Below are 26530 nucleotides of genomic sequence, written 5' to 3' on the forward strand. Positions count from 1 at the left end.
GTACATAATTTTTAATGTCAATGCATTGCTGAACATTTCTCAGAAATTAAAAAAATATATATATATGTCAATAATAATGTACTGTAGTATAACAAGTATAGCAAACTATTATATTTTTTCAAAATATTCCACATTCCAGATTCGAAAGTAGTTTCTCTCAAGTAACTTTTACAGGGTCTTTCCTACTTTGAACCATTTCATTCAGGATAATGTAACAGTACAATAGTCCAGTGAGCATGTAGTAAAATGCAGAACTTCTACAATTCTTCTCAAGTCAACTCACAAGTCTGTTGAAAACACTGAACGAATTAGTTAAACTAAAGACTGGAACAGTATGTGGATATTTTATATCAAACCCCACCCATCTGGCACCTAATAAGACATGCCAAATAACCCAGATCACCTTTGTTCTCTTGGACCGGCAAACAGCAACTTATTAAACCACTACTTAAGGAATCTAACCTTTATCATGGAATCCTCAGTAATGATTGGCCAAACCTACTGTTTACCTGGACTAGCACCTGTCTACCTACCTCACAGACCTCATTTCACCCTACAAACCAGTGGTTCTCAAAGTGCCCCCAAGGGGTCCTGGGTGGAGGGGGTCCCCAGTTAAATCATTGGTAACTCTGAGTGTGCAAATGGAAACAAATTAATTCCATTGTTCCATGGTCGAGCATCATTGCTATAAACCAGTTTACACTACAGTACATTCACAAGACGCTTACTAAATATCCATCCCTAGTGTGTACAACAGTTACATTTAATTTCCCTAATGGAATGGCCTTCGCACATCATTAGCAACCTTCAAAACAAAAACCCTCTTCTCATTGTCATACAGCCTACCTATAACCTGCCTCAACCTCCTTTATTGCCACAATCATTATTAATTCGTTTTGTTGTTTTTAAGCTTTCCTCATTTGATTTGACTCTGTTTCTACTTGTTATGTTATTTCATTGCAAATGCAAAGTTTAACTTGTACTGCCGTCATTTTCTGCCCTGTATGTCACTCTCTAGAGAAAAACAAAACGTTTGAATGGGTTTTCCAGTTGAAATACAGCTAGTGTCATTGAACAACAATTAGGTAAAACCAATTAAGCCTAAAATAAAAATCATGTGGATTTCAGGATCCACATAGGAACGTGGCTTCAGTATAGATTTGGAATTTCATGTGACCAGCCTGTGACGCCAGTCATCTATCATTGTCGTCTATGATGTATCTGTGACCAGAGGTTGTGGCAAACACAACCTCTTATCTCCATATTTTAACTTATTGTGTTTTTTCGTAAATGTATGCCTTACTTGGTACTTACATACTACAACTACAGCGTCACACAAGCTCTAAATTGGGCGTTAAGCAGCCTGTAGATATGCTGCTTTTGAATTTGAATACTGAAAACAAACGGTTTCCACCCGACAGAGACGATATATTTAAAAAACAGCCCATTGTGAGTCTATTTCACTATTTCTGGGGGAAAATTTTAAATAACATGTTTGTTGTAGGAGAAAACTATCGCACACCTAGCAATCAGGCGTATGCACAGGTGCGTAGGCCAGTGGACATCAAAGAAAGCAATAAGGTACACCCGCACACTGTGTATCTGCTCGGCACAAGAGTATTGTCTTATTTAATGAAGCAACGTTTCGGTCACTAGGGACCTTCCTCAGGCATAACACATCATTTTGACAGAGTTACTTATATACAAACATTTGAAAAAGAATCAACCAATCACAATAGACTAAGAGTCTAATTAGAGGAAGAGGTACAGCTTGTGATGATCCTCAATTTGCTGACATCATTTAAAGGACCCCAAATAACTTATTTGAAACATAACATGTTTGAAAATGCTTGCCTATGATAACATGCCAAAATAGGGACACCTGGTTGAAAGTGACAAATTAATGTATGGTTGCAAAAAAAAAAGAAAGAAAAAAGAATAATAATTTAAAAAAAAGAATCCGCTAGCTAAGTGACAATATTGGTGGTTCTGGAAACACAATCTTGTCTGAGTGTCTGACAATAATAATAAAGCAGCCTGAAAATGGATTACTTAGCTTAGGACAATGGACATTTGTTTCACTGTTTGCCATCAGTATATGCTCACATACTGTGCTATTAAAATCATATTTTACGTACAGTTAGGCTAGATGGACAAAAGCAACAGAAGGTTGTGTTTTTCAAACTAGAGATGGTTGTGAAGAAAGTGACATATTTAAGGGTGTGTTTATTATACTCACAGACGCATATTCCATCTGTCTTGTTACTTACGGTTGCACATGAATCATGATTTGTTTATGAGAGCCTTGCGGTTGGGTTTTATGAGTGGCTGATTTGGACGCAATAATTGGCTTTCAAAGGAATTCAGCTGATTTTGAGGCTTCTCCATTAAAATGCAATGGAGTGTATCTGCCCAGCATATAGAAACATTGGCTCACCATCCCACCCCCAACACACACACACACACACACACACACACACACACACACACACACACACACACACACACACACACACACACACACACACACACACACACACACACACACACACACACACACACTCTGTCGGTCTTAATGCAAATCATTTCACATAAATCACAGCACAGAAATCAATACATAGTGACAAAATATGTGCACACTCACGCACCTTCACAAAGACTACTGCGTGCGACGTGTACATGTACACACACACACACACACACACACACACACACACACACACACACACACACACACACACAGGGATAGCTTATAAAAGATGTTTTCCTCTCTTGTTTGCTTCACTCGTTGGCTGTTTTGCTTCAAGGATATGCTGACTGACCGAATTACCAAATCAGCCTTAATTTTTAATGGAACAATCTTTATATTGAGTGACCTCGTTACATTATGTATCTGCCGGCTGCCTGCCTGCCTGGCTGGATACAGCACTATGATCGAGTGCCTTGATAATTCAGAGCGCCTCGATTGCTTTGCCAAATAAATACATGATTCATTAAAGGGATACAGCGATAACGCAGAGGTTGTAGTCTGCCGAGGATGTTTTTGATAAGCACATTGTGTGTGTGTGTGTGTGTGTGTGTGTGTGTGTGTGTGTGTGTGTGTGTGTGTGTGTGTGTGTGTGTGTGTGTGTGTGTGTGTGTGTGTGTGTGTGTCCAATATGCACAAACATACACTTGCATACTTTCATCTTATTCATGAACACAGGCATCTGTAGAAGCTATTATTTGTTTCCTATTGAATTTGATCAAGCATTATACTAGGCCTACTAAATAAATAAAGAAATCTTTGCTACGCTGCCAGGTTTTCATGCTCTCTAAACTATCTGTCTCCTCTTCCTCCATAAGATAAGATGAGATGGGATACAGTGAAATCATATCAGTATCTATCACTGCATGCTGTAATGGCAAGCAGAATAAATAGTAATACTCAACACAAAATGAAGCAGTGCTAAAGAAATTAAAACGACTAAAATGACCCATGCTTGAAAAAGGTGCAGTCAATATGAAATAACAAATATAACTTTTACTCTCAGAAAGCTTCAGTGGGCCTCTGTGTGGTGCTGGGGTAAAGTTCTTGCACACCACTGTGGAGACTGTGGTTGGAATCCTCCAGGGTGCATTTGGATTAACTGCCCATGTTTGTGTGGTGGGATGCCGGGTGGGTAGCACGGTCGCTCCACTAGTGACTGCTATGGGTTGGAGGGGCACCTGTCTAGCACGGAAGTAGAGCTGTGAAAGTGACTATCATTACTGTTGGACAGAAACCTTAATGTACGCAGTCGGTAGCGCTGTCGCCTCACAGCTAGAAGGTCCTGCGTTCGGTTCCCGCCAGGGACGCTGAGGGCGTGTTCCTGCCTCACAGCTAGAAGGTCCTGCGTTCGGTTCCCGCCTGGGACGCTGAGGGCGTGTTCCTGCCTCACAGCTAGAAGGTCCTGGGCTTGATTCCCACCGGTAACGCTGTGGGTGCTGGGGGGCGTGTTCTCTCCTCCGTCATCAGTGCCCATACCCTAGGTGGGGTTGGCGAAAGGGCCTTTCTGTGTGTAGTTTGCATGTTCTCCCCATGTCCCCTAGGGTATTAACCTGACTCCGCCAGATGGGGCAGCAGAGAGTACACTGGGTTCCCCCCTCCTGCTCCCATCTGGGAACTCTCAGGCAGACTAGATGCTCCGTCCACCAAACGGCCTGGCCAATCAGCGGCAGCTAGAGGCGGGATCAAGGCAGCAATGTGTATCCCTTGATCCAGTGTACTCTCTGCTGCCCCATCTGGCGGAGTCAGGTTACTAGGGTATATGCCCTCACAAAAAACATGCAGTAATCCTGGTCTCTATACTGCCTTCAGCTGGGGGGCCTGATGGAGGGGAAAGGAACTGGTTGGAATAACGTGTTCCTTCCACACGCTACGTCCTACTGGGGAAACCCCCCCCTGTCAGGTGATAAGAAGCGTCTGCTCACTCCTCATGCATTGAAGGAAGCCTGGCTCTCCCCAGGTTGTCAGAGGGAGAGTATAGAGCGTCGCAGACCCGCCCCCTACCCTGGTCCAGGAAATGATTCTCCGTTCATTTTCCTCATAGACATTTCAGAAAGTATTTATTTAAAGACGTTTACGCCGCGGACAAAGCCAACTCGAGTCGTGACAAATCATGACAACAAACACAAATTTTTGGGCCGAACAAATAATTAGAAAAAATAAAAAAAACGGCACATAATGCTTAGTTAACACTTTTTTTGTCTTAACCGGCTTAACCGTCTTTAAATAAATACTTTTTGAAATGTCTATGGGAATAATGCATTGGGATTAATTTCCTGGTCCATGGTAGGGGGCGGGACTGCGACGCTCTATAGCGCCCAGGATTACAGTTTAGGCAATTGACACTGAGTGAAAAAATGGGTTACAAAATTGTGGGATAAAAAAAGAGAGGAAAGAAAACGTACTGTATCTCCATATTTTAGCTTTATGTGTTTTTGTAAATGAATGCCCTACTCCTACTTCATCATACATGAGTTCTCTGACTGAGGAGACAATATGCAACCAACACACTAGCCACCCACTCCCTATCTCACATACACACAGCTCTAGTCCAGTGTTGGCTAAACTTATATCCAGCATAAGCACATGCTACTGTATACTTGTCTTATATCATTGGTTGTGCGAGACTTTCCAGTCTCCAGTTGCAATTCTACTGCATATTCTAATAATACAGTATACCTGGGCATATATATATATGTATATGTATATAGTAGATGCATAATGCATATCGGCATTGTCGGGATGAAACCTTGTATGTGGCATTGTCGGGCTGAAACCTTGTATGTCTAAAACCAATGAATGATTTTTTTCTTTTTCAGAAAATCTACAAGTGTCACATCACAGCACACTGTGAGCTTGTATACAGCTATTTTCACCAATTTTGCTTGATATCTCTTGTATGACAAAGTAGGGCATTAATTGATCAAAAAACATGAAACATGGAGATACAATCTTTCTGCCCGACAGCGGCAATACAGTGTACAATATGCACAGCCCTCTGTCCTCCCTTTGTTTCTCCTCCTCCTGTGTCCTTGCCTATATACTCCCCTTTCCATTACGCTATAGGAGGCATACAGTTGCTTTCATAGCATTTTTCCACAAACATTCCCCTGATGTGACCCAATAAAAGCAAATACGCATAAACGGGGAACGCTTCCACTGTACTGTACCTCCACCGGAGTTGACTTCGCAGAATCAGATGCACATTTGCAGACTGAAAGTGTATGCTTTAGACATGCATACTGTATGAACACACACACACACACACACACACACACACACACACGCAGTTTTCTAAGAATACACAGAGTTATATGTATCTAAAATAAAGGTTTTTGAGACAGATTGTCTCAACAAGCTATGTTATATAATAAGAGTTCATGTTTTACGTGTATTTCCCCCTTAAAGGTTACTATTATATCACCATAAAGATAGATAGCACTTATAGACATACGTTTCTACATACTGTAGCCTATAGGTGTTATCTGAATCGGAATTCAATTTTTTTTTATCTGCAATGTTTGCACATAGACCTACAAGGAATTTGTCTTGGTGAGGTAGGTACATTACACTGACAAAACAACAGTATAGAAACGTCTACATTTCTATTACTATTAACCGTTTCCATGCCACATGACGCCTTATGACGCCTCCCCCTTATAGCTGCTATAAGCAATAATATGTCAACATTTGAATGACCTTTTTATTTTTTTGGTATTCAAACAGACAGCAATGGGTAGAACGCTCAAAAAAAATAGTCTCTGTGACACATCTAGGGCAATCTGCATTCAAAGATTTTCCTAGAAGCTTTGTCATTGGTCGATTTGCCTGTATGCTTCCTGATTGGTTAGTCATTGCGACCGGGTTTTTTTTCGACCAATGACAAAGCTTCTAGGAACATCTTTGAATGCAGATTGTGGTCCCTAGATGTGTCACAGAGACTCTTCTTTTTGGGAGCGTTCTACCCATTGCTGGCTGTCTGAATACCAAAAAAATAAAAAGGTCATTAAGATTTTGACATATTATTGCTTATAGCAGCTTTAACTCAAAATGACAATATAAGCAACGATATAGAGCGAGATATAGAGCAAGATATAGAGCGAGATGGCTAGAATGGTACCACTATGGCAGTGATTCCCAAACTTTGAAGAGTCATGTACCCCCCTGACACAGCTACCTCCTGCTGAGTACCAACACCACGGGGGGAGAATATAAAGATATGATTAAAAAACAAAATCTTAAATTTAGCATACATTAGCATACATTGTTACCGAGGGCATCAGCTGACGCAAGGTTACAGCATGTGTGCATGGATGCCACAGAGACGGAGAGGGAGCAGAAGGACAATGAAAGTGCATGGGATGAGAGAATACTTTCATCACAATTAGGGCTGCAACTATCTATTTCTCACACATGCGCGCACGCGCTCATACACGTCCCCCTCCAGGCTTAATCAGGTAGCATATTCTTCAGATCATGGCATTTAGGATTAACTTTCTTTTAAAGTGCAGAAAATATGATTTTAAATGACTAAAAGTCCTTGTTTTCCGGACAATAGCTGAGATCTGAACATTATAATCTGTCTACGGTCTCTATCATCTTCACACAGATGAGATTTGTTTCACCTTTGGGGCACCCAGTGTATTATTTTCTCTCATAAGATCTAACAGAACACCTTTCCTTTGTACTTTTGTATTGCATTTCTCTCTTTTGTCATCGCGGGTTCATGTCAGTACAGCAACTATGGAAGTTCAGTGGTTCTCAACCTGTGGGCCAGGGCCCACTGGTGGGCCGTGATGGGTATTGCAAGTGAACCCTCAAATAATTGGCAAAACACTAAGATTTCTATGATAATATAACATTCATATGGAGCCCCTGAGTGGCCATGGTAAGAAAAATACATTATCTCGCACGGACAAGATATTATCTCGTCCGGACAAGATAATTATTATCTCGTCCGGACAAGATAATTATCATCTCGTCCGGACAAGATAATTATTATCTCGTCCGGACAAGATATCATCTCGTCCGGACAAGATATCATCTCGTCCGGACAAGATAATATCTCGTCCGGACAAGATATCATCTCGTCCGGACAAGATAATATCTCTTACCATGGCCACTCAGGGGCTCCATACATATAAAAAAAAATACAGAATTTGTTCTTTAAAATAACATACACATACATACAATTTTGTTGTAAAGAAGTGGGTGAAATGTCTTTTGTGTAAAAAAACCCAATTGTGACATGTTGTGAGCTTGTAGATTGGATATGTTTGATGATTTTAAAAGTATATAATAGGGCTTGCTTACGGACACATCAGCAGTATTTATTCTTTAGTATTAGTAACTTGCTTACATCCTCCAATGTCTTTGCCTGTGCAGTGATGTGACCCAATGCCCCTTACACTGGGAAAACTGCTTGTCTCACCACTTTTACGCTACACACAGAAAAATAAAAGGTGGCACCAGCAACCTAAACTCGTTATTTAGAGCGATGCCATAGAAGAACCGTTTTTGGTTCCAGTAAAAACCTTTCAGAACATTATTTATTTTCTGTGAGAAAGCGAGAGCGAGAGCAAAGGGAAAGAGATAGGTAAAAGATATATTCATATATAGATATATAGCTATACATATATAGACAGTGTGTAAGTATGTGAAAGCATGTACAGTACATGATAATTAGAACGTTAGCATCATACGCATTTGTGGACATCTTATTTTGAAACGTTGGCATCGTATGCATATGCAAATCCTATACATTTCATCGAGGCTCTAGTCTATACATACACTTTTTCCCTCTACACCACACCAAATCTCCTCGTCGAAAATAGTCCGCAGTTTTCAGGACGCTAATTGGGACACTAGGGATTAAGTAGTTAAAGGTGCACCATCACCATTCTGGTTGTGTCGGGTTCCACCGCTAGATGAACTGATGGTATGTGACAGCTAAACATAAGCTTTTAAACGCTCTAAATGCCTTCTTTTGTTGCTGCTGTTTATAAACAGCAGAGCAAAGTGGAGGTTTATTTTTGGTTACTGTGGCATGCACAAGCTATGTTCAAGTTAAATTATTTCGGTTTCTCCCTCTTGGTTTATTATTATTTCCCCCCTGTCTTTCTCTTTTTATTTTGCACTTTCCTTCTCTTTTTTTCCCCCCTCGTGTTTTTCACGTTGTTAATTAATTGGCTGCTTGAGTCTGGAAAATAGAATGAACTCCATGACATTCTTGTTTATCTTTAAAGAGTTGCACGGGAGCCCGAAACATAAAATAAAATACAATAAAGAAATCAGCACAATTCAATTCGTTGTAAAAAAGGATTACAAGTTGTTGCTGCTTTGCAGTGCTGTTACGCTCAAATGTGAGCCTTGTAATTAGTCAGGTTAAAGAAAAGAGAGACATGGTGGATGAGGGCAAGCAGGGTGAATGACTGAGGCATATCGCACACGTTTGTGTGTGTGTGTGTGTGTGTGTGTGTGTGTGTGTGTGTGTGTGTGTGTGTGTGTGTGGGGTGTGTGTGCGCTTGTGTGTGTGCGTGCGTGCACATATGCGTGCACACAGAGACAGAAGGGGAGCTTGCAAGCACTACTTACTGTAACCACTTAAACCTACAAATAGCAGATTTACAAGCTCAAAATGTGATTTGATGCGACACGTTGTGAGCTTATAAATATGATATTTTGGGGGGGGGAAAAGAGTTGCCTATGACATGCACAATAGGCCAATAGGGACACGGTTAACATACTGTACAGTACTAAGAGCACACAAAGACTGACAAATATTATTCAACATAGGTATGTGCACACGCACACGCACACGCACACACACACGCACACGCACACGCACACGCACACGCACACGCACACACACACACACACACACAGGAACCCCCTCAGACCAGTAGTGCCCTGCTGGGACTGTTTCGCTGGCTTGGTTCTGAGGTCAGATGAGGAATTCCACAGGTCGCGGAGGATTTGTCCACCTGCTTCCACGCCTATGGAATGATCCACCCGCTAACATGAACAATATGGAGGGGAACCAGAAGTCTACAGGCCAGCCGGGTACAGGGGACATGTCTTTATGGAGGGGAACCAGAAGTCTACAGGCCAGCTGGGTACAGGGGACATGTCTTTATGGAGGGGAACCAGAAGTCTACAGGCCAGCCGGGTACAGGGGACATGTCTTTATGGAGGGGAACCAGAAGTCTACAGGCCAGCCGGGTACAGGGGACATGTCTTTATGGAGGGGAACCAGAAGTCTACAGGCCAGCCGGGTACAGGGGACATGTCTTTCTGAGACAACGAAAGCCACATGGCGTTTTAGCCACTTCTTCAGTACACGTTCTTCAGATCTACAGTACACGCTTACAACATGTGTTGCTAATTCAGGGAAAAAACATGAGAGTATTTGCATATTTTTGAACCATACGTTAAGTTTAAGTGGTTAACGAGACTCATTGATTTTGTTAATGATTTAAAAAATAATTTCTTTCATGTCAATGCGTAGATTTTTATATGAAAATACATGCTTCTGGATTATTCGATTGATCTACATGAAATTAAATCTGTTAGAGGATCTAAATGTAAGTCTCTATATTATGTTCAGTTAATTGCCCAGCCATATGTCAAATTAATCTCAATTCTGACATTCTGTTTCTTTCTTCATCTCTCTCTCTCTCTCTCTCTCCTGTGAATCTTTTAACTGCTCCAGTTAAAGTAGAGATCAGAGCGTGATTGAACAACTGTACTTTCGCTGTGTTTTAAAGCCATTACGTAATTACATAGTTTAATAAGAACATCTTATGCTGGAGTGCGGCGGGCGAGAGTGACAGCCGCGATGACGTGTTCATATCGTTTCTCCACTGCATAATTACTCTCCCTGTGCTGTACTGATTTCTGGTACAAGCAGCACACGCTGTAAAGCTATTCCCACAGTTCAATTCAGGTGCACTACTAGAAGCTTGTTTCTGAAGGCACTAAGACCTATTTAATCCTGGCCCACTTTCCAAAGTGAGCTGATAGAACTGTCATCATTACATTGGGAACAAAAGCAACATAGTATGTCAGTAACACCAACATCCTCCACAAAAGCTGACTACGGGGATAGTACAACGCACTGTTTCTCAACGTCGCGTTCAGGGAACCACTGTGGGTTCAAACTGGACCCTTATGGGCTCTGTAACTAGTGAGTGGACAAATGGAACCAAATGGATAGTTCCATTTGGGGTCCCAGAGATAGGAAATTGTGTGTGTGTGTGTGTGTGTGTGTGTGTGTGTGTGTGTGTGTGTGTGTGTGTGTGTGTGTGTGTGTGTGTGTGTGTGTGTGTGTGTGTGTGTGTGTGTGTGTGTGTGTGTGTGTGTGTGTGTGTGTGTGTGTGTGTGTGTGTGTGTGTGTGTGTGTGTGTGCGTGCGTGCGTGCGTGCGTGCGTGCGTGACCAACTGAGAGAAGAATTAGCGCAGTACCAGTAAGATGCCCTAAGGGCGAGACGCGAGGTCGCGTGCACGCATCCGCCTGGGTGACAGCAGACTGCTGGGCGAGCGCTGGCGCTTTGGCATGGGGGGGTCAGATCAACATATGGAATGAATTCTGTAATGGCCATATATGGAGAGTGTCTTGAGTGCACAGGGTTTGATGAGGTCAGATCAACATACAGTATGGAATGTACCCTGCAGTCTACATTGTAAAATCATCAGTACCTTTTTTGAAGTTGTCAATAAACTGTTCAATCTATCAAAGTACAAATGGAATGTTTGTTCCATGTCTAAACACTCCCAGAGTTACAGACCAATAATGGTCCAAATGGACCGCTGGTGGTCCAACACTGAGAAACAGTGCAGTGCAACATAGTACTTAGGAGAAATAGCGAGCAGAGTTTTGGCCAACACAGACTGATATTTCCAGGCCATTGCTGTTCCTATGTGATTATAGCTACAATGTTGAGGCAGCGCCATGGTTACTGTCGCCCATCACAGTTGTCCACAAGTTGCCCTGTGTGCCCTTTTCTCACAAAGGACTATTGTCAAGTACGTTTTAACATAAAAGACATATAAGGCACTTATCTTAGACATTTAGGGGTCTGGGCATCTAGTAATATACAATACGTATACAATTATTTCTAAAGTAGATAATACTTCTGTGTTTTAAACCACATCCACATGCGCCCCTATTTTTTTTTTTTTTTAATATTTCTTTATCCCACGATTTTGCAACCCATTTTTTTCACCCAGTGTTATCTAATGTAATCCTGGGCACTACACTTCCTCTGCCAACCTGTGGGGGCAGCGGACTGACCTCATGCTTCCTTCTATGCATGAGGAGTCCAAGCTGCTTCTTTTCACCTGACAGGGGGGACGTAGCGCGTGGAAGGAACACGTTATTCCGACCAGTTCCTTTCCCCTCCATCAGGCGCCCCGGCTGGCCACGGGGAGGTAGTTTTAGAGACCAGGATTACTGCATGTTTTTTGTGGGGGTACCTACCCTAGGGGACATGGGGAGAACATACAAACTCCACACAGAAAGGCCCTTTTGCCAACCCCACCTCGGGTATGGGTACTGATGACGTGATCACGCCGCCCAGCGCCCACAGTGTCCCCAGCGGGAATCGAACCCAGGACCTTCTAGCTGTGAGGCGACAGCCCTACCGACTGTGCCACCGTGCCCTCATGCGCCCCTATTTTAAGAAATGGCAAAACTGTTCAAACTTCAAAGTGCTTAAGACTAGCATCACACTGCGTATACACTATTGTGAAACTTGCCATAGTGTAAAGTTACAGAATATGATCCAGCAGTATGATTAGTAAGCTACACAGCAGGGCAACTGTTTGGTCATGGTAGCTTAGCAACACCACTTGCACCACCGAATGATAATAATAAAATGAGACTCGAGGTCCCTAAACATTCAGTTGTTGTCCTGGCTGCTACATGAGGTGAGATGAACCAGTTGTCCTGGTACATGAGGTGAAATGAAAAGGGGAAAGAGAAGCCATGATAAAGTGGTAGAGCCAGGCCTGTCACAATGATTACGTCGTCTGATCGCAATTATTTGAGACAATCACAATTATTATTTGGCATAATCGTCATAATCGTTTCCATGTTGAAAAATGTTCCTACATTTTCATACATAGTGGATGCAATGTAATGAGGTCACACAATATAAAGATTGTGCCATTAAAAATTATGAAGTACAAGTATTACAATCGTGACAGCCCTAGGTACAGCAAATCCTGTTCCTTGGAAAACAGTTTGTTCCGTAACAATGCTCAAGGGCTATTTCCTCACAATGTTTCACAACAATATCTACAGTATCATTATTACCAGGCTGAGATATGACTGACACACAGAGCGATGTGATGTGAGGGGGCGTCTTGTAATTGTTCACTTCCTCTCTCGCTCTCTCTATCTCCCTTTTTATCTCTCTCTCTCTTTCATTCAGACTAAACACTGGGTGTAACACGATCATCATGTATCTGTCAATATCACATAAAAGGCAAGTAGCACCTTCCTGTAGCAAAACAATACAAATAAAAGTGAGGGGAACTGATGAGCTAATTGGAAGCGTAAATGCTGTTCAGGGCCTCTCCAAGCACACACATGGACTAGAGCCAGATGTATTAGAAAGTGCTCTACTCTTCTCATCGCTGCACGCTCACCAGCCAGGCTTGTAATTCATGTGAATAAAGAGCACACACTTCAACAACAAACAACATGCATAGCCTATTCTAAAGTGCTTTGGATAAATGCACCATTTATTTAATTGTTTAACAACCACGCACAACTACAACCACATGCTCTTTCTTTTTTGCTTATTATTATTACTTATTATTGATAGTATCAAGGGGAGAGACATGCAGCAAAGGTCGTCATGAACGGGACTCGAACACGCAACGTGCTGTCAGGCCAAAGCCTATATGTGGCAATTGTGGCATGCGCCTGGACCACTTGGCCCCCTCTTTCATATATATTTTGAGCTAGATTTCACAATCTTCCTCTTTATGACCTTTTAGTGTATCTATAGTCATAGCTTGGTCACCTTAACAGACCTCGGCAGTGTTACATTGCTAGACAACAGCTCAGATCCAAGTTTATTTTCTCGTCAGCTGCTGATATTAACAAACACTGCACTGGGGAATGAACTTGGTCCCATTTAGAATGTTTATGTTGTCTATTGTGAAAAGGTCTACAACAGTACTTGACTGATAGGTGATATAGAATTAACAGCACCACCATTTTTCTGGGGACAGTTAATCTATATCAATTTTGGACGTACTGTAGCATTACCACAAACGGTTATCGTCTGCTGCTGCTGGCATTGAAGGAGCTCATAACTCTTATTTGAGGCTCTACGATGTTCATTTATGAGCCTTGTGCTACAGTCCATGAAAACCTCTTCGAAACCCATTGTGTAATTAGAAGGATGCATGGTTATCAATCTGAATATAATTTATACATCCTTATTCCTTACATCCTGGAAAAGCCCACTTTTTTTTTTACAACACTGTCACAACAACACTTCAGAACAATGGTTTGGCTGACTCCCAACCTTTTCTGGATCGGGGCCCACTTGAAAATCTTAGGAGTCTCGTTCGCAGGCCACCCATCATATGGGTGCGCCACGTGCCTTTTTGAACATTTGTTTGCATGTTTGTTTCAAAGATCAATCAATCGATTGTGTGATCTTGGATCAATGGAACTAACATACACTGTAGTATATTCACAATGAAAATAAAAATGTCAAGGTTTTAAATAAAAAATACAATAGCATTTATTATTACTTTGTGTTTTGCCCATTATTTGGGGGCCCACTTGCAATATCCTCACAGCCCAGAAGTGGACTACGACCCACAGGTTGGGAATTCAGCTGAGTTGCGTTGCTAGGGAACAGCTTGGGTCCGAGTTTATTTCCTGTCAGCTACTGAGATTCACAAATACTGCAACAGGAAATAAACTCTGGCCCATTTAGAATGTTTATGTTGTCAAGAGTGAAAAGCTCTTAGTTGTTAGTGTGGTAATGTGATCATTTATATAGATTTGTATAAATGAAAATGATCTCTTTTTCCATACAATGGTGGCTAATGTAGATGCCTCATAATCTTGTATCTACATATTGATGATGTGCCCAGAATAGGGACCCTGTTTTCCCCGTCCAAACAATGAATTAAACAACCCAAAACATTGATAGGATTTTCTTTTTTTAGAATCGGAGACTTTCCTCCAAAGGTTCATTTGAGTAGATAATGAATATTTCAGTTATAGAGGGGGGTGGCTGTGGTGCGCAAATCCATATGAACAGAAGTGCAGTGTAGCTGGTGATATGTGATGGCAGGCTCTATTTAAAAAAAAGACACAAAGACATTTTAGCTGCTCTGCTTTCTTCTGCTGTCACATCAGCATGATTTCAGCAGCGCAGCCAATACAAAATACACGCGCGCACACACGCACGCACGCGCACACACACACACACACGCGCACACACCATCTTAACCACAGCCAACCCACTGGTGTGTGAGCTAATATTGTGGTTCTAAAACTGTCTGCTTAAAATCAAACATGAGATGGAGACGTTTATGTCACGTTTCCTTTTGCTGAATTCTTAATCTAATTCAGTACAAAGTCCTCTTTCCTCTAAAAATGCTCAACCTGCAATTACTACATGATAACATGCCAAAAGATAAAAACAATAATCTTGCATTCAATGTCAGCAGAGTGAGGTTAAATCACTAACAGTCAAATGTAAAGAATTATGCATTTGCATTTAAACAAATAGAAATCGGGAAAAGCAAGTGTACTTTAAGCCCTATACTTAATCATACGATGAATAGTGAATATATATTTACAGTATAAGCGCTCAACGTGTTGCATCGCAAGCTTGTATAGACGAGCTATTTTGCTAACTATTTTGAAATTGTGCTAAAAATAGAGATGGGTTAAGGTGCTTAACAACCTTTTCTATCCTCAGGCATGCCCTGTGAAGTGCTTGCTCTAACAGGGAAGAAGTCAACAGCATGAGCATCACACACTGTAAAGTTGTGTCTTTACTTCAATCCCATTTGAATTCCTTCTGACAGGCATGCTCCCCGAAGGAGCCATAAAAACACACGATCAAGCTCTGATGAACCAAAATTTAAATGGTGTGACTAAATGGTGTGTGTGCGTGTGTGCGTGTGTGCGTGCGTGCGTGCGTGCGTGCGTGCGTGCGTGCGTGCGTGCGACACTTGTATGTGTTTGTGAACACATGCATGTATGCGTATATGTGCATGTGAAGAATATATACACTAAGTGCTAAATTCTACACACCAGATTCCAGAGACCAGTCTATTCTGAGCTGCCACTTGCCTGCGTGTCTCACAGCCTGTCTCCCTGCTCACCCGTCTATCTCTCCCCACTCCTGTCTTGTCCCTGTCTAGCTCTCTATTTGCTCCTCTGTCTTCCTAGCTGTCTACCTGTTTGCCATGTCTGTATGTCTCTAATTGTCTCCCTGTCCACCTGTTACCTGTATCTCCTCTCCTCTCCTCTCCTCTCTTCTCCTCTCCTCTCCTCTCCTCTCCTCTCCTCTCCTCTCCTCTCCTCTCCTCTCCTCTCCTCTCCTCTCCTCTCCTCTCCTCTCCTCTCCTCTCTCCTGCTACTCGGCCACTGACTGTCTTAGTGAAGCCTGAGGGAAGGTTACATCACCTGGGTGTTAAAACTAAAGCAGCCCTCTGGGCCGGCTCACATTGTATGCCATTATATCTCCCCTGTAGAGGCCATACATTTACATGCATTTACATATGTGTGCACAAAATGTCCATGCTTCATTTATTCAGGCACACAAACTCAATAACAACTAATACGATCGGCTGAGCCCATATTGTATTTAAACCTATTTGAAAACAATGTTGTAAAGGAACTTCTACGGCTTACTGACACTATGCACTGTGCACAAATATTTGGCACTGATCGGTCCTAGCCTCGCATAGCGATACTAATATCACTGCGTGGATATTAGTCTTTCCCTCCCATGCATGCCTCCCAGCCAGCCGCGTAACTAGACGTCAGTACGCCCCTACGCAGGCTGGTCAGCGGGTGTCCCCGACACTACACTACACTACACTACACTACACTACACTACACTACACTACACTACACTACACTACACTACACTACACTACACTAACATTATGCTACGCTACACTACACTACACTACACTAACATTATGCTACGCTACACTACACTACACTACTAAACGCTCATGATGCTGTGAGTGAGAGCACAGCTTAACTAACATGGTATATTATGAAAATGTCCTATAGAGACAAGATATGCCATATAATGAAAGAAAGTCTGTTCTCCTGCTATTTTAATCATGTTCTGTACATGAATGATCTCCATGTTTTAAACCAGCATATTGTCAATAATGCAAAGCAATATGAGGATCCCTCTACAACGTTTATTGTTTATTTACCGTTTGCACCAGGGCAGACAGTGTATGGATAGTTTCCCTGCAGCCAGTAAATGCAAATGTGTAATCCAATTGGGCAATTTTGCTGAGTGCACACTGCACGGCGGCCCTGGCACTGCAGTGACATTGGTGGGCTTCTCATCTTACTGCAGGTGGCTCAGGTTGACATCAAGTCACATTGATATTCAGATTGGCCATATGGCGCACATTTTCCACCGGCCAAACACTGAAAAGGCAACAGTCAGGGACGTGGCGTGACGTCACGCCCAGCTCGGGAATTCAGACGCTGTCCTTCTCTTTATATGTAGGAGAGATCAGAGATCAGCATGTCAGACAGAAGGGTGAAAATTGTCCGTTTATTGCAATTGGGAATGACTGATTTAGCAGTTTGCTGTGTGTTTGGTATAATGGAAAATACACCAAGGATGAGCACACTAGGGATATTTACTAAAATTGCTATCGTCTCTGGTTTTAGCCACTTAACCAAATGAACCCCAGCATCCCTATTCTGGGGTGAACATTTGGCAATAATTGCAGATACAAGCTCACAATGCGTTGTGAAGCACTGTGAGCTTGTGGATCAGATATTTTCGGCAAAGTAATTTGGTGTAGAGGAAAATAATATAGGGGGGCTAGCATAGAAGTCGTATTTTTGAGGATAGCCCCTCCTATGTCCAGCTTTTGGTGTGGGTGCTCAAACTTTGTCCTACACAAACATTAAATCCCATTGATAATTAATGGACAATTTTGGATGTTCGTGTAAACACAAACATTGCGTAACACAAACATTGAAGACGAAGGTGAGGACGCAAATTCTGATTGGCTGGATTGAGATGATGTAAGATGATGTACGATGGAAGATCGCCCCTCACTTCACACAGGTGTGATTATTTTTTAAATAGAAAATAGCCAAAAAAAAGGTTATGGTCATTTTTGTATACCCCACCATAGAAAAACATATTTTGGCCTGTGGTCTGCTACTCTGATTTACCCATGCATTAGCCACTGCAAGCTTTGAGGACAAAAGATTAAACCAATAAACCAGATCATTGTCTCCACCAGGCCAAAGGCATGGGGAGAGACTGTCTGTCCGTCCGTCTGTAGACAGCTAATCTCCGGCACCGTTGGCTTGATCGCAGCCATACTCTGCACACACACTCCCTGAATGCCACAGCTGAACCTCTGCCCCAAGGTTTTCACATTGGCCTCTTATAGCGCCACCAGGAGGCCGCTTTGTGCAAAACAATTTTTTGGACAGTACACCTACAGATTTTGTCCAAACATCACGCAAATTGGTACACAGTCTCTCTAGAGCCATTCAACGAAACGGGTCTTTCAGATTTTTCAGACTCCATCCTGATTGGCTAAGATTGGCTACCAAAGTTCGCAGGAGTGCACGGTTTCAAACAAAATGCCGCAAATCATGAACACATTGTGTGCTTTCCGTGAAATTGTGCACGCACATTCCCACTAGGCTGAGGAAGAAATGCCACTGGAACATTTTCAACTCAGCCTCATGGTGGCGCTATAACTGGCCAATTAGTGTTTTTACCTCTAACTGCACGTATCTGTGTACAACTTTGTATGCACACTCCCTAGAGGCCAAGGAAAAACCTTTGCCTGGAATTCTTCACATCTGCTCTTTATAGCGCCACCAGGAGGCCGGCATATGTAAAACACATTTTCTAATATTACTCCTTCAGATGTTATCCAAATTTCACGCAAATCGGTATACATGCTCTCCATGTGATGTATCACATGTTTATATTACTCCTAAACATTTTGCCAAACACCACACACTCCTATCCTCCTGGTGGAGTTATTTATGTAAATCAATGTTTTTGTAGATCTGCAATTTTCAAAAGATCTTGAAGAAATCTTTAAATCTAATTTTTGTTAAACATTTTAACAGCTCAAATCGTATTTTGACATGAAAAAGCACTGATGTGAAGATGGGTGCACAATGGAATTGGAATCAGTGTCAGTTTATCCATTTGTAATTAAGAGAATGTACAGATTTGTAAGAGATATATGGAGGCAATATAGGGATGACAGCCAAAGGAAGTATTTCACATGCAGATTGTCCTTCCAGATACTCTGAACTTGATATTAAAGTTAAAAAGGCAGCAGCACCAGAGACGCATCAGGCATGTCAACAACACAAAGGTTAAATCAACTTAATGTTTTTCACACTGCCCAGCCACCCCCTCACACTTTGTGTAAACACTCAACGATTAGGCCCAAGGTCAACGCAACAAGCTGCTCGTGTTCCTGTTTAATATTCATAAGCGGAATGAATAATTCTTTCACAGCATGTTGTTTAACCTTAAAATGTACATTGGAATCTAACCTTTGGAAAGGTACTTTCCACCTCAAAACAGAGCCTATGCTATCCCTACATCTTGGACTGTATGTTGTTTCTAAATAAAGGAACATGATTCTCCCTCATTCTCTCTCTCTCTCTCAATTCAAAGGAGCTTTAATTATTGGCATGAGAAAACATACGTTTACATTGCCAACTCTCTCTCTCTAAAGACTTAAACTCCTGATGATGTACTCAAGGAGCAAAATCTCTGAGTTGTGCCCTTTTCAGGTTCTATACCTGCTAGCATAGTGATGAAGTGGAGTTCATTCGGAATCTAAATAAAGGCCACAAATGGAATCCACACTGCATCACTTTTAGATTTGCTGTCAGTGAAGCAATTCCATATTTTGGTCTTGCTGACATTCTAAATTATATACTGTAAAGTTGGCTTCCAGCTTCATGGTAGAGCTGTTGATTTCTCGCCAGTATTGATTGAACTGCAGAGGTCATTTAGAATCAAACCCAAATTTAGTTTTAGGTTGGATTTTTTTTTCTCCTTTTAAAACCTGTTGCTTATTATGAGAGGGAAATGTGATCCTTGGCGGCCCCTGAGGGAGAAAAGTACAATAAAAAGTGGAACAGAGGGGAGTTGTTTTCTTTGCAATATGGGCTGACTCATATAATTACACTAACCAACAGCAGAACAAGATGAAACTGATTTGTTCATTACACCATATGGCCCATGAATAGGCCTCGATGTTTCCAAGAAAATCCTCACATACTGGATTATTGCGACATTACTCTATGTTTCCATATCATAATGGGTTACTCTAGGCCTGTGACTATTCTGCCCTACAAAGGCACTGTTGTAACTTTCAGTTAAGTAACTAAAAAGGTGTTAACACTTTATTCAAGGTTCTTCCTATGACACCTCATCTTCTATGTATAGCCAACACATTTGAGTATATAAAGTGATTGAAGATCACATTTGCAGTAACTACAAAAACGGAATGAAAACCATGGCATTGAAGTCATTTTTCTCGGTTTCATTACTTTGAATCTGAATCTTCTTCTTCTTTTTGCACTTATAGGCTTTGCAACAGATGTTATTGTAACTACAACAACTAACCTATATGATAATATACATAGCCTAATGCCAGTGGTTCTCAAAGTGGGGTCCGAGGAGAACCCCAGGGATCCTTGTCCAGGGGGTCCCCAGCATAATCAATATAACATCTTGTATCACATACAAATCTTGTATGTTGTTCCCTGACACAAATTCTTGTCAGATGGGAGTCCGTGGCCAAATAAATATCCGTTTGGGGTTGGGGGTCCTTGACATGGAAAAGATTGAAAGCTTCTGCATAATGCAATACATACTTATTACGCTGTACACATGCATTGTGGGCTCCATATAGCCTATATTCTGAAAATAACTTATTGACCATGGCACTTCAGGGATTAAGTTTTCATGAGCTTCGCGACATGAGCTAATATTTGCCTTCCTCGCAAATCACTCTGATGGCAAAAAGAGGCTCAGTGCCACTGAAGTGCGATAGGCTATGAAATGAAACTGCCCATTGCCTGCAACACATGACACAATAACCTTCATAAATGTCAGCCGGTCCCTTTAAGGCACAGCCAGCTGCCCGCTTTATCAGCTTGCCATGATTAATCAATTCATAATGACCAAGACGTTTGAGCACGTCCACATGGTTTTCATTTGACATCAACCGAAGAGCTGCTACCTCTGTTCCAACAGGAAAGGCAGAACTGAAAGCAGATTGCCTGTGATCCAATAGCTGAACATAATATGAAATGAAACATTTTGAGACTGTTGATTAAACATGACAGGTCATTTTCTATGCACCCCACCATGCTCTAACCGTCTAACGTGTTAATTCCCCTTCCAAATAACAGCCGTGATATGACAATCATGAATTTCAATTTGTCATTGTACTGTATTGCAGGCTATATTGTATTGAATCCCCCCCGCCGCAAACACACACACACACGCGCACGTTTGCGCGCGCGGACACACGCATTCTCCCCCGAGCCATTCGTCATAACTACAGTACATACAATGCAGCACTGCCAGAAATAAAAGGCGTTTGAATTATCGTGTCATATGCGTGATTTCCGCACTCTTTCAACAAAAGCCACTAAAAGCTGCTGGACAAGACCTATCTGTCAACTGTGAGCCGTAATCTTACTAAAATAATAGCCTATACATGTGACAATGACTCTTTGAATCATGTTGTCAAAATCCCCTATAGCCTACGATATAGAAAAAGTGTTTTTTTTTATATATATGAACAGTCGGGGCATATTATAGCCTATAAATCAAGGAGATTGTACTAGGGAGAACAGTGCAGTTATTGTACATGTCGTCTCAATCAACGGCTCAGATGGTTTACATTAGTGGAAATATGCAGCTTATCTTATCACCCCATTGTGTCACGGCGGACAGAAAGCGGAACAAATTGCCACATGTGATGTGGGCCATATCTGCCACTATAGGCTATACTTACTCACACCAGCACCAAATAAAATAAACCATAGGCTATTTTGTTCCCCTAAAAGAGCCACAAACTATTAGTACGTACAAAATAGCCTACTGGTTCATCATGTAAAGTGCATACAGCTTCTACCACTCCAATATACCGACGATTTCTAAGGCTAGATAAGAACAAATCTATTTAAATTATTAAGTCATATATCTCCCCAAAGACACGGTCTTGTTAAACGGTTATCCTGGGCTAATAGCCTATAGGCTACACGTCATAAGAGATAAGGACAAGAGTCTGAGACTGATTCCCACCATGGCAGACAAGAAATATTACACGACAACACGAAAGTATAGCCTATATGCAAACTGACTCATTGTATAACGATGTCATAAATAAACCATTACTACAAAACCTCAAAACATGATTCCAAGTAGAATAATGTTTTGGGTTACATAACCACAGTGGTTCTCAACCAGTGGTCCGGGGACCACCCATGTGGTGTGGTCCCTGAGGGGGCTCCAGGTGGTCCCCAGCTAAATGATGGAAAGTTGGTAACGAAATGGACCCTTATATATTTAACTCCTGAGAGTACTGTCAACTCAAATGAAAACAAAATGGTTTCATTTTACACTCTCAAGAGTGTTTTTTTTTCTTCCTTATTTTCTTAAGCATCTTGCATTGCATAGAGGAGGGTGGGATGTAAGTAATTGTAATTACCTCGCCGTGATTGACAGTCCGGCCCTGTGGGGTGTCCTCCGGTAAGAAATAAAGTTTGGAGCTGGACAGAAGTTGCTTGCTGGTCCTCTCCTCCCAGAGCAGCTGCAGCTCGGCGACGCAGACCGGCTCCCCTTCGGAGCAGCTCACCAAGAAGAAGTCTCCCAGGGACAAGATCCTCGCTCCGCCGTCAAGGTGGAAGCGGAAAGCCTTGTAGAAAATATAGGGTCCGTGCGAGCCGCAAGGTGAGCCTACCCACTGCGGAAAACAATAAAACACGTTAAAGTGAATAATGTTGTAGTCTAGTCTAGTCTACTATACATCCCGTCAAACACACGCTATAAGCGAGCGCCTGATACATTTTGGGATATATTTTTGCATTATTTACTGGAATAAGTGACCGCAAAATATCTCGAACCGATAAACCAAAACATGCGAGTCAGCGCAGCCTTTCCATATAAGCAATTAGCGCGGATGCAGAAAACATGATACCCGCCGGTCAATATCCCTAAATAATATCACCCCCAAAAGTTTCCCCATCTCATTTCAATGGATTATTCAGAATAAAAAACAAAAAAACGCAAAAACTACATTGCATTCAATCGATACAGTGCATGAAAACAATAGCGGGAATAGACCACAATACGCTAATAATAATAAAATAATACCGTGAGTGAGCCGGGCTCCATCGCGTCGTTCTGAATCGATTAAACTCTGAACATTCTCTCCAAACTTGTTGGCTTGAATGGCTCGCTGTGGGTCCTGGCAGATCACCGCGCCAGCGCACAGGCGAGCGGTCCCGCCGTCAATATGAGGCGGGTGTCATTCGGACACGGCGCGTCTAAAATGAGCGAAAATGACACCTAATATTTTCCCGGGGCGTCCGCTTTCGAGCGACTTATTTTGTTTCGTCGCCCGAGCCGTTTCGGATCATATTAAATTAGACGTTGGTCGGTCTGCGCGCCGACACCGCGAGCCGGTTACATAATCCGAACGCTTAAAAAAATCCAAACGTTTGAAAATCACGATTTCTCCTCCACTGTGTGATATATCCAGTTCTTATGCGTGTGAATTCAAGTGTCACATTTTTACCCGTTCAATTTAGAGTTTGTGCCGCTGCGATATCGACTATTATCTGTGTATGGCTCTGCCAGGACCTGCAACAAGGACGTGTGTGTGTGTGTGTGTGTGTGTGTGTGTGTGTGTGTGTGTGTGTGTATGCGCGCGCGCGCGCGAAAGAACATTTCCTGCAGACCTGCAGAGATTCAGGGGCGCATGTCTTTCTATTTCTAGAATGCATGTTTCAATAACTGGATGAAATGGACCGTTTTACGTTTTTACCCAAAAATGCCACTTCTGACATCTCTCCCTATAGCTTTAATGGGGGCAACAGAATCGACGACAGAAGAGCATTTAATCCTATACTATAAGCGAATTACTTTTTAATATACAGAGCCGCGATAGACATTTTGATAACTGAATACATTTTTTTATTGGGCAAGATGAGATGATGTTTTTCTCGACACCGGCCATGTTCAAACATGAATGTAGGCTAAGCGATGTAATTGGTGATGACAAACCATGCGAGAGAGATTAGAATGGAGAATGGTTTGCTTGGCTGCTGGTGTCACGTTGCTACTTTCATTATTGCGGCACAGAAGCATGGGAGCCCTTTGAAGTTGATGGGGGACAGATTAGCTGCGTTTTGCATCGCTACACTGTAAAATCCTCAATATTAATAACTCTCTGACAGTGTACAAATTGAACCAAATTGACCCGAGGGTCCATTTGGTTTAATGTGTACACCCTCAGAGTTTCATTTACTCTTAGGATTTGACTGTGTAACATAATTTTCTAACAATAGATGATGGCACAGCACAGCACAGCACAGAACAAGATAACAGGCAGATCCATTCTGTATAACCTGTTCAGTGGCAGTAGTTTATTAAATAGGACAATGCATTATTAAACTGACATGATAAATGCAGAAGCAGTCATTTGTTAGGCTATAGTTATAGGAAACACTACATCTATTGGATGTTGCAAAATTGATAACAAATAGGCTAACATTTAAAATAATTTAAATTGCGTAACACACCACCAAAAATTAATGGACCAAATTTATTTCAATTTAAGTTTCGGTCTGCAAGATGATTTCTACAAGCATAAAAAAGAACAATGACTTCGAGAGCCAGAGCTCAATCTTGAACAAATTAATCAAGATGGAGATGTCTATCGTGTAGTGTGAGTGGATTTCTCTTCATCTGTGGATCACAGACAGATGACTTTAGCGAGTTGTGTTTTCACTCAATGCCTACTTATCCCCATCTGGTTGTATTTCGTGGCTGTCTGGGGGAAACCTTGTATGTCCAAAAACGGTTACATTTCAGGAAATGTCCCAATGGATCCAAAGTAGTTTATTTCATTTTCAGTGGTTCAATATAATAGGCTACTATCCACAGACGGAACTTAACCATTTTAATTTTCGCTTAAAAATAAAAAATAAAAAAAGCAAATCTACAAGCTCACAATGCATCACATTGTTACATGTTGTCATCTTGTAGATAAGCTACGATTTACAATAAAACACAACAGTGAAATATGGAGATACAAGGTTTCTGTCCGAGTGCAACGATTTGCACAGTTATGTCTTGACTCCAACAAACAGAAACGGCCCTCTGAATGAAACATCAAGAGCAGGAACAGCAACATCAATAACATATTTCTTGTTAGAGAAAAAACAAACCAACAACATTTTATACACGGACCTCTGTGCAGTGCAGGCCCCCAGTCTCGGCAGCCTCTATAAATTAGATTTATGGCAAATAGGTTTAAGTTTCACGACACTGAATAGGATCACAGGATAACAGTAACCTTTTGTGTTTGAGCTGTCAGGTAATTTACTTACTGTGAATTGCACCCCGACGACAGAGAGCGGCAGTGCATTTGGTTATATTTTAACGGCTGACTGCCACTGCCTGAGCTTACAGGGGAAGACAAGTCAATTGGAGACATTTACCTGATGCCTTTATCCAGACAAGCTTGGAATGCATGCAGAGTTGAAGGAGCTTAAATAAGCAGACTGCCAATATTGCAAGCCAGCACTTATAGGGAGTGTAAGTAGAAGTAGGCTAAGTTATCGTAACTCTCCTACCAGTAGAAGTAGGCTACTACTACTAGTGAACTCCAGTAGACTCCAGTAGAAGTACTCTTAAGTAGTGATCAGTTTATCAGTAGACATACTAGTGACTCTATTACCACACTCTTACCACTAGAAAAAGTGACTCTCCAAACAGTTGAGGTAGGCTAGTACTATAAATGACTGACTGACTCTTACCAGAAAGAAGTAGACTCTCCTACCAGACGTACCAGTAGAAGTGCTTGTGACTCTGCCAGACTCTCCATGAAGTAGGTTAGTCACTCTTCTACCAGTAGAAGTATAGTGACTCTGCCAGACTCTCCTACCATGAAGTAGGTTAGTGACTCTTCTACCAGTAGACGTAGTGACTCTCAAACGTCATACCTGTAGAAAAAGGTCTATACGTGACTCTCCCAATATAAGTAGTAGTGACTGCTACTAGTACAAATGCCAGTGACACTCCTAAAAGTAGAAGTAGCCTACTAGTGACTCCTGTAGTGCAGTGGTTCCCAAACCTTTTCATGTCAAGGACCCCCAAATTGACACTAATTAGTCTGCAGACCCCCATTTGAAAAGATATGCCAGGGATCTCAATAAGAGAAGATTTTTATGGCTCTAGCAGTGATTTTCAACCCGTTTAATTTCAAGGACCCCCAGTTTGACATGCATTCTATGGACCCCCATTTAATAGTATTTCTATCTCTGGGACCCCCGATTTATATTGTAAAATCAATGTTAATTTAATTCTGAGTGTAAAAATGTGTACATTTGTACACTCTCTGAGTTACAGACCCATAAGGGTCCATTTGGTTCCAAATTATCATTTAGCTGGGTCCCCCCTGAAACTCCCTCAAGTACCTCTGGGGGTCCCCGGACCCCACTTTGGGAACCACTGCTGT

At 41.8% G+C, this 26530-nt stretch overlaps 1 protein-coding gene across 1 annotated transcript in view; it reads right to left on the reverse strand.

The window, feature by feature from the left end:
- arid5b (AT-rich interaction domain 5B) overlaps positions 1 to 23281 on the reverse strand; it is a gene marked incomplete at its 3' end in the record, with an annotated part of 150894 nt that extends 127613 nt beyond the window's left edge. The window contains exons 1-2 of the mRNA XM_079492231.1: positions 23161 to 23281; positions 22496 to 22750 (exon numbers count right to left, since the gene is read on the reverse strand). Of these exons, the coding sequence (XP_079348357.1) occupies positions 22496 to 22750; positions 23161 to 23181 (276 nt within the window). The 5' untranslated portion in view covers positions 23182 to 23281. The remainder of the gene's footprint in view (positions 1 to 22495; positions 22751 to 23160) is intronic.
- Positions 23282 to 26530: the final 3249 nt, after the last annotated feature.

Source organism: Electrona antarctica (assembly GCF_951216825.1).
Source record: "Electrona antarctica genome assembly, chromosome: 22".
NCBI lineage: Eukaryota > Metazoa > Chordata > Actinopteri > Myctophiformes > Myctophidae > Electrona > Electrona antarctica.